The sequence below is a fragment of the Dipodomys ordii genome, unplaced genomic scaffold (assembly GCF_000151885.1).
Source record: "Dipodomys ordii isolate 6190 unplaced genomic scaffold, Dord_2.0 Scaffold38, whole genome shotgun sequence".
NCBI lineage: Eukaryota > Metazoa > Chordata > Mammalia > Rodentia > Heteromyidae > Dipodomys > Dipodomys ordii.
This window is the reverse complement of record NW_012267254.1, coordinates 14,197,011-14,207,142: the sequence shown is the minus strand read 5'-3', so window position 1 is coordinate 14,207,142 and position 10,132 is coordinate 14,197,011. Positions and strand designations below refer to the sequence as shown.

The 10,132-nt window shown below is 37.7% G+C and overlaps 1 protein-coding gene across 4 annotated transcripts in view; it reads right to left on the bottom strand.

Annotated features, from left to right (window-relative positions):
- The window catches only part of Tmem255a (transmembrane protein 255A), a 69,924-nt gene that overhangs the window by 45,269 nt on the left and 14,523 nt on the right, over positions 1-10,132 (bottom strand). For all 4 annotated transcript variants that reach the window (XM_013018102.1, XM_013018103.1, XM_013018105.1 and 1 more), the window contains exon 3: positions 4,038-4,100. In XM_013018102.1, the coding sequence (XP_012873556.1) occupies positions 4,038-4,100 (63 nt within the window). The remainder of the gene's footprint in view (positions 1-4,037; positions 4,101-10,132) is intronic.

Here is a 10,132-nt window from a genome sequence, read left to right as displayed (position 1 = left end):
TTGGTAAGAAATGTACGCATTATCCTGCCCATGTAATTGTAACCCCTCTGTACAGTATGTTCACAAATAAAATAAAATAAATTTAAAAATATAAAAAAAATAAAAAGAGAATTCTGTTTTAAATGAATCGTGCATTAAGTCTTCTTCTAACCTAATAACATCTCCATAATTTTATCTGTTTTGTACATCTAAAATTCCATATATTGTTAACACATATAACCAGAGTTCAAAATAGCAGAAATTTTCTCGGCTGTAAATTTTTTTCACAGTTCTATACAATGGTAATTTATATTCAAGGTGACCAATTTGACAGTGCAGATTTTTTTTTTTGTCCGTCATGGGCTTGAACTCTGGGCCTGCGTGCTGTCCCTCAGCTCTTCAGCTCAAGGCTAGACCTCTACCACTTGAGCTACAGTGACACTTCTGGTTTTCTGGTGGTTTATTGGAGATAAGAGTTTCATGGACTTTCCTGCCTGGGCTGGCTTTGAACCTCGATCCTCAGATCTCAGCTTCCTGAGTAGCTAGGATTACAGGCATTAACCACCTGGCTTGACAGTGCAGATACTTAAAGCACCATGTTATAGTCTTGGTTTTATTGCCAAGCATATTTTACTGTCTTTTAGTTCCTCAGGTGATTGGTGATCCACCTAAATTAAGACTCCTCTGGAGGAATGAGCAAAAATGGAAGTTGAACACACATTACTTTTTCAATAAAAGATTATTTCATAAAAAAGTCACATTTGTTGGGCCCAATCAGAATCAGAATCTTTCGAGGCTATGAAGGTAAGGTCATAGGTGAGATAACAGGTTCACCATGTCACTCCTGTTCATAGATTAGAAATCTACATGGGCTTCCAAGTAATTCCTTAATAACCAAGCTATTCATTAGTGAAAATACCCTGTTCCTAGACAAATCTAGCTTCTCAAGTATTTATTGTTGCAGAGGTAGAAGTCCTCATTCTATTTACTGTCACATTATCTGACCCATAAAGTCGAAAGGATTTTTAAACTTTTCGCTCTGCTAACTTCTCCCTTTCACTTTCCATAATTAAAACTCAATTTAATGAAATAATCTCCAGAAAAAAATTTAAAGGTTAAACCAAAGAAGCATAGCATGCATTTAGGATAGTTCTCTTATTACTTCCATTTTACCTTTTAATGAAACACACACACGACATACACCGCCAGTGCTTCAACCTCCAGTATGAGCTGAACATCGGGTGCTTGAATAACACAATCATGAGCCCTTATTCCTTTGTTAATCTATTCCAACCTAGCCACCCACAGTCACATTCTACAGAGAAGGTTCATAACCACTGTTCATGAATAGGAATTTGTACTCTTAAATAAGATGTAAAAATCTCACCCACAGGGATTCTGAATCTTGACTTGAGCATTTGCTCATCAGTCAGAAATAGTTTACTAATGCAGCTACCTGAAGCACACAAAGTCATACAGATCCTATAAATTGCTTTCCAAGCCAATGCTCTTACCCCCTCCTTTCCTCCCCCTCCCCTTTGCATTTAAAAATAAAATCCAATTCTGCTGATGTCAGGTATTCTTGCCTCACCACAGGAAGTGGACTGGGTGAGTTCTCACAGCACATGTTTATCAGAGGACACAGAACATCAACTGGTGTCTGTGGGACATTTGCCTTCAGTTGGGAGACAAGCCAGCCCAAAATCTACAAAAGAGCCTTCAGCTTGAGGGGAGCACAGCCCACACCAGAGCCCCTTTCCCAAAGAGAAAGGCACACTGTGGAATGGATTCAAATGAAATAGATGACCTACGTAATAAGCATGTCTCTAATCCTTTCTTCTTCCCAACTCAGAGATGGGGGGGGGGCAGACAGAAACAGAGAAGACAGAGAGACCAAGACAGAGACACAGAGAGACAAAGAGAGGGAGAGGGAGAACAAAAATATGTCAGATCTTTTTGTTTTCCTCATTTAAAAAAATGAATTATTCCTTCCTATGCTCTAGCAATTACATCTGGGAAACCATTTATCTAGTATTAAAAATATGGTACAACTTCTAGAATTAACTTTGGGGTTCAATAATACAGACTGAAATAAAGTTTTTTGTTTGTTTTGGTTTTGGCTTTCTGTAAATAGACGGGGTCTCTCTGTGTTGGATAGACTGTTAAATGTTTTTTTACACAACTATCACTGAAATTAATTGTATGCATCTCAGGGGTGGATAAAACCATCCATTGGAATATAGAAATAAACCATTAGGATTTCTGTTGACAATTATTGTTGATCTAAAATAAGAAAAAAAATGTTTCCTAATATTCAATAAATGGCTTGGCACTAGCACACACCATCAATGTGAGTATCAGATGATCAGAGAGCTGTCCTTGGGGAAGAGGACACGTTCTAAACAGCAAAGATTTAATGGCAGGGAATTTTATGTATGCCCAGATTAGATGATCTAGGTTTAATTAAACTAGCTCTAACAAATAGGACTAGAGATTCCTGTTAAGAAATCAAAAATTGAAGACAACTAAGAAAACACAAATAAGCAACAAAAAATGGCAGAATTAATATTTCTAATTCCCAGGGAAAACATTGAGAACTGATGTAAAAAAAAAAAACAAACTAGGGGCTGGGAAGGTGGCTCAGTGGTAGAGCGCTTGCCTTGCATGCCTGAGGCCCTGGGTTCGATTCCTCAGCACCACATAAGCAAAAAGAAAAAAGCCGGAAGTGGTGCTGTGGCTCAAGTGGTAGAGCGCTAGCCTTGAGCTGAAGAGCTGAGGGACAGTGCCCAGGCCCAGAGTTCAGGCCCCACGACCAGACCCAAAAAAGATTTTAAACAAAGAAAGAAAATGTTTCCTCAAACCAGATGTTCTTATTTATTAATCTAATTAGATGGTCTTCCATTACCAAGGTTATTCTACAACTCAATGTGTCACCCATAGGTGTTTCAAGGTATTTCCTAGGGTGCTAAGACCACCATCTGCTTTTGTTAACTCTTAAAACTATATGGTTACAGAATGTTTTCTTTCTTGACTTTTTTGGGGGAAAGAGGAACTACATTGGCTATACACTATTCTCCATGACAAGGAAGAAATCAAGTCCAAGGGCACACTAGAGTTCTCTCCCTTCAACAAGCTAGGAGTAAATGCGTATCTCCTTTGGGAGTTGTTCAGAAACATCTCTCATAAATCTCACTTCACAGCATTACAGATAATTGGTAAATAATAGATGAACAATCTCACAAAATTGGCATTATTAGCTATGCGATGATCCACTCTACAATTAAAACTCTCTCATTACTTTGAATAATTTAAGTGCAAAGTGCAAAAACAACTGGCAAAGGAGGGTATCCAGGTAAAATGGAACAAATAAAAGATTAGAACTCCCTTGAGAATGATTCGCCATGGTGCTGGGGAAAAATATATGGTTAGGGTTCTCTAGCTCTAGAGCTATTACATTATCTGTTTATACATGTTATTAAATAGACCTCATTATCAAAATTTTGATCTCACAGAGTACAAGAGAAATCTAATTAACCCACCATCTGACCACAAGTGTAAAACTGCAATTGACTTGAAGTTCAGTCTACCTTTGTTCTCAAAGAAGCCTTCCCAAGAAATGCAACCATTTGCCCATTTTTATTTTTTTATTGTGAAAATACTGTACAAACCATTTGCCCTTGAGAGGAGTAATCCTCTGAAATCTTTTCCAAAACATTATGTATCAGAAAAGATGACATGAGAGTCACCAACAATTCTGGGCTGCAGTAATGGAAATCACTGAAGCAAAAGTACTCCAGACAAGGACAAGCTGGAGTATTCTTTCAAAGGGCAAGATCAAGAATGTATCTCTATGGCTTGGGACTAGTCAGGCCAGCCAGGTAGTATGGGGTTCACTGTAACATAAGTTCTTTGGAGGATTTGTGTGTGTGTGTGGGGGAAACCAAAGTAGCAGTTTGTTTTGTAGACAAATTTACACAAGCTTAAGAGATGGATTACATATTCACAGAAAGTTGAGCTTTTTTAGAGAAGAATTTGATCCTATATAAATGAAGACTTACCATCTGCCGCTTGTTTTCCACAAGGTTTGAACCGATGATTCCAAGGAATGACCCGAAGCCAAGCTGGAAAGCAAACAGCATGCATAGAATGTGGGAAGACAGTCAGCCGGACTCTACCATCATTCTAGCTCCTGAATATGATTCAGGATCATGAAAAAAAACTGGAGTGCAAACGTTAAAGCCACAAGCCATTGCCTACACAAAGATATGAACTGAAATTATTTTCTCCTGCCATTTTTTAATTTTCCTTTGAAGCAATGAATCACGCCTAAAAAGAAATTCATGCCAAAAACTAAAAGTAAAGGTCAGCTGTAGCTTTTCAGAGTGTACGTATTTCAATTTCAATATCCATTACCTAGTATGTAATTGGTGAGTCAGAGATACATAATGATGAAAAGCACACATTATAGTTTGATCTTTATCTGTTTTTGAAAAGAGTCTTCCACTTTGAAGTATGGGTTACAGAATAAAGGTGTGCAATAGTAATTTTTGATGCATCTCGCATACTAATCAAAATCAGGAAGTACTTTAAAAATCAGCAAGCACCTTAACCCACACTAAAAAAATAAAAATAAAAGAACTTTTTTTGAAAGCCTATATTTGTGGTTGACCCACTGCAATTTATGTTAGCACTTATTCACTTCTTCTTCCATCTCTGCTTCATTTGAAGCATTCATTAAAGGGTGAACAGAAATGGCAGTGTAAAACCTCGAGAAACAATTTCCCTGTCTAAGTGGCTGGGATTATGGCTCAGTGTAGCAGATACCACTGTCCTCTCAGTCCTTCCATTAGTGGACTGAGTTTGCCCATCTCAGCTGAAAATCATCACTAACCAATAGCTACTGATGGAGATGAAAATGGAAGAAGTAAAAAGTGGTGAGAATGGACCAATAAATCTTAACACAAGCTAATGTAGTTACATTTCTCTTTGGCTTCACTAATGATCTCAGTTTCAGATTATCTGAAGCCTTACTTTGGCTCACAGAAGCATGCATTTTAGTCCAAGGACTTCCAAGTCTTACACTCAAGACTTGTATATCTAATGAACCCAAGTACTGGACTTGGGGGAGCAGGGGAACTGAGTAGTTGTCTCAGAATCTCAAGAATGAAAGGAAGCAAATTTCCAAAGAGACTTCCTGCAGAACCACTTCGTCAGTTATTACTCTTGGGAAATAGAAACTGGGGTACATGGATCGATAGGTAGATAGATAGATAGATAGATAGAGATATACCATACTATTTAAGAGTCTACATAATGTTTTGTACATCTCATTGTTGCAATATGGCCACCTGTATCCCTATTTAAACAATTTGTTTTTTCCCTTCTCCTCCACAAATTATACCAACGTGGGGGTGGGGAGATGAGAGGGCAGGGATGGTAAGAGGAAACAAAGGAGGAACCAACAAAGCTTGATAAGAAATGTACTCATTACCTTGCTTATGTAACCCCTCTGTATGGTATTTTCACAATAAAAAACCATTAATTTTAAAAAAGATTCTACTGTGAATACTCATTCAGCACCTAAGCTGTGCCTGTTTTCCATATGGTCTAATTTCAAATATAATTAAAATGTATTGTCATAAAATATAGTGGTTAAAATCTGATTATCACAGTCACCTGACTTGGAACCCCAGATATCTACTTATGTCTTTACAACTTTGAACAAACTGATTAACCTCTGTAAACCTGTTGCTTTATCTGTAAAACAGGGACCATAGTAGTGCTACCGTAAAGGGCTTTTGCGAGGAATGAGCAAATTGATACATTGAAAGAACTTTCCATAATTCTTGGCACACAGTAAGTGTTTAGTAAATATTTACTTTGCTTTAGCGATTATCATACTATTTTTAAATACATTTAACTTCTGAGTCTCTGTAACTTGACCTGGAAAAGCCTGTCAATAGTTGCTCCATATCATGATAAAAAGTTTCTCCTGTCGGTATTATGTCCCCCTTTCAATACGTTCAATAAATTTCATTTTTCTTAAGAGGGAATTACATGAAATATATGTGCTTATAATATTCTGAGTCAAGGGTAAACAAAGGAGGAGGCTGCAATGCTTGGTAAGAAATGTACGCATTATCCTGCCCATGTAATTGTAACCCCTCTGTACAGTATGTTTACAAATAAAATTAAGTTAAATTTAAAAAAATATTCTGAGTCACTCTCAGAGACTGAAAGAAATTCAGATGCAACTTCTTTAAGGGGAAGTAAGTCTTTTTTTAGCAAAGAGTTCATCAGCTTATACAGATACTCACAAAGTGTCTCCTGAAACCCAACAGCAAACTTTCCCCTACTACAGACATCACTCACACTGACTATCCCTGTCAACTCTCTTATGGTCATGGTCTCAAAGGGCTAGGCTTAACCTACTGGAACTCACTAGAAAAACAAAGCACTCCAAGACTGGAAATCCCAGGCCAACCAGTTTCCCACTTCCAATCCACTCTATTCCCTTCAAATTCATTTTATTTTCTAACATCTATTGAATACTTTTATGTCAAATATGTAAGAAGACCTGTGCCCCTATCTTATAAGAGCTCATAATCTAATGAGGGAGAGAGAGATCCAGAACCACAGGGAAGTGGGGCGCAGGTAACTCACGCCTGTAATCCTAGCTATTCAGGAGGCTGAGATCTGAGGACTGCAGTTCAAACTAGCCTGGGCAGGAAAGTCTGTGAGACTCTTATCTCCAATTAACCACCCGAAAACCAGAAGTGGTGTTGTGGCTCAAAGTGGCAGAGTGCTAGCCTTGAGCAAAAGACCTTAGGGACAGAACCCAGAACCTGATTTCAAGCCCCGTGACCAAAAGTAAAAAAAAAGAACTACATGGAAGGAAACAAAGATACAAACTAACCAAAGCACTATATGGGCAGGAAATTTCAATATGGATTATATCTTTGTGTCTGTTACTTAAAAACTGTTTGTCCTTAGACCAGTCTGTTTTACTATTCTCTGATTTGGTTTCCTTATCTATAAAATGAGAATCACAATAAAAATTGTGAGAATTAAATGAGATAAAGTATGGATCATCTTGTAAAATGTAGGTTGCTAAATAAAAGGTAATTCAATTTCCATAGAGGAAACATCCTATATGAACTGAAAGGAGCAATAGAGTTCAACAGGTAGGAAACTGGTATCTAGTGAGTGATGGTTAAAAGGATTAATTCTCCTGGATGGCCTTTGAATGAAATCACCAATGTTGCTAAGACCTTGCACTTAAAAGTGATGAAAGTTAAAGAAGCAATCATCCCTTTTATTTTGGTCACAGGAATGCTGTGGAGTTTAGAGTTTGGTAAAGCTGTTATCATTCCCACTTCATAGGCCTAGACAATTATAAGGACTTGGCCTTTCTTAGAAAAAGACAAGGTCAAAGCCAAGGCTAGCTCTCAGATCACATGATTAACAACTAATATTCTTTCAGTCACACCTACCTACCTTTATGGCCAGTGTTAGTAGAATAATGACCTTCAAGCAAAAAGGGGCTTATTGATGTCTCTTTCCCCAATTCCCCCAGAAAAAAAATCTTCAATATAGAAGCCTGTTTGAGGAAGAGCCAAGGAGTTGAAAATAAAAGGAACCAACAATTTCTTGAAAATGGACAGATACTTCTGATCAACTCAGTGGTCCTAGTTGTCAAGAGCTTCATGGAATTATGTAATGCTTATATCTTTGGAACATTGTTTTGATTTTCCTATTATCTGAACTAATAACCAATTTGCTTTGTTTTGGCTGCCTTCTACTTATGAAACAAATAATAATTAGAAGTCAAAATCAGATTGAAGGGTTCTTTAGGGAGGATGGACCTTATCACTTTAGGCCTATTCATATCCACTGCTCCAAATATTGAGGGCTGAGGTTGAGAAGGATTAGCCATTTTGCAAATATTAACTGGACATCTAGTCTGTGGTAAGTACTGTTTTGATCTGTGATTTGGAGGTTTGGATTTGGGGGTAGGGCTGATGCCAAAACTAATGAGATTTAGGCTCAAGGAGCTCATGCTATAATTAGGTAAATCAGTCCACAATCCCTTTCCATAATCCTAAAAATCCACAGAGCTCTTAAAACTGAAAGGGCTTTCTGATAACTAGCATGGTAGCAAAGCCTGACCTTGAACTAATGTGAAATGATTTTATACTCCATTTTGCTTCATGTAAACATTCATATTTTATTGTGGAAATATGAAGGAACTTGATTGTGGAGTGTTTCTCAAGGCTCCATTGAGATGTTAGATGCATAATTTTTTAAAATTAATACCCTGAATCACATATGACTCAGATGTTCAGATAAGTGATTGTGGGCATATATAAACAAAGATAAATGAAAATATGGATCAACAAATGCTACAACACAGCGATGGATTTTTTCCAGGATCCATGAATAGGAAGAATCGCGATTGCGATTTCAAAAGATGAAAGAAACCACTATGTATCCACTACGAGAAATGTTCCTGCTGTGTTGTTAGAATGTGACAGAACATTTAGATAGAGAAACAACAAGAAGGACATCTAGGGAACAATGTAAGTGACAGCACTAAGGCAGAAAAGCCCAGGTCATGTTCAGGGGAGTATGACAATCTTGACAAAAGAGAAATAATAGGAGACCTGCATCTGCATCTACAGAGAGCTTTGAATGGCATGCTAAGGAAGCAACAGGAAGCCAATGAAGGTTAAGACATTATAACACATTGCATCCAGAAAATTGGGGTTCATCTTTAAAATATAGACACTAGGGTAGGAATTTGTATTTTAAAATGACATTTAAAACATTTCAGTAGGAAGGGAAAAATCCTTGGACTAATTCACAATAAACTACAGAGCCCCTATCCAGAGCACCTGATATTTCCTGAGCCACTCAAGTTAATCACAACTTTTTTGGACTTATCAAGTAAAGCTGAAGCCACTTAGCCTAGAAAAGGTTTCTAGACTATTAAATGTTCTCTGTTACCCTGTTTCCTAATATCCTATTGTGAGTGTTTAACTTCTCAATCAACTGACTCACTCCAAGAAATGGAGCAAAACCTCCTGGTTTCTCTTTTAAAATAATACTCAGGGAAGTGGCGCTGTAGCTCAAGTGGTAGAGCGCTCGCCTTGAGTTGAAGAGCTGAGGGAAAATGCCCAGGCCCAGAGTTCAAGCCCCACGACCGACAAAAAAAAAAAAAAACAACTATATAAAATAAAACTCAGGCTAAGCCAGGCTCTGATGGCTCATACCCGTAAAGGCTCAGGAGGCTGAGATATGAGGATCACAGTCCCAATCCACCTAAGCAGGAAAGTTTTTGAGACTCTTATCTCTAATAAACTACTTAGAAAAAGCCAGAAGTGGTGCTGTCGCTCAAGTGGTAGAGTGCTAGTCTTGAACACAAAGAGGCTCAGGGACAGCTCTGAAAACTGGCAAAAAAAAACACCTCAGTCTAGTGTTGACTATGGCAGTACAAAAGCTACAGAGTGAGTAGCAGAATGAAAGACTTGCCTCATTGATCAGGGGGCCAACTTTATCTTGTGGGTTGCATGGCAAACACATTTCGAGGCCTCATTTGCCTCCTCTTAGGTGAGTGGGAGGGGAGAGAGCAACCTCTGACACAGACAGGCCCTTTAAATTTGATACAACAACCAGTACTCTAGGATTTTGAGGCCTTCAAAGTGGAAAGCTTACCAGAACTCTTCTGGCATAGAATATGTCTCAATCCTTTAATGCCAGTAAAAAAGCCCCTTGTTAGTTTTAATTTTTTTAACCTTGCACAAATTAGCACATATTTAAAGATATATGCACGTTTGTGTGACTTAGAACAATGATACTGTATTCTAACTCAGGTACAGTATACTATTATAAATACCTCACTGGATATAAGCATCTGGTTTGACAAAATAAAAACACACCCCTGAAAAATCTTACATGACTTCAAATTATGCAAATAGAATTCTGTTATAAAACACACCCAAATAAATAAACTCAGAGAGGAGAATGGAAGCATCACCACAGAAACAATCAAGATTCAAAACATTATAAGGGAATACTTCTCAAACCTTTATGCTAATAAGTTTGAGAACTTGACAGAAATGGACCTTTTCCTAGCAAATATTGACATGCCAAA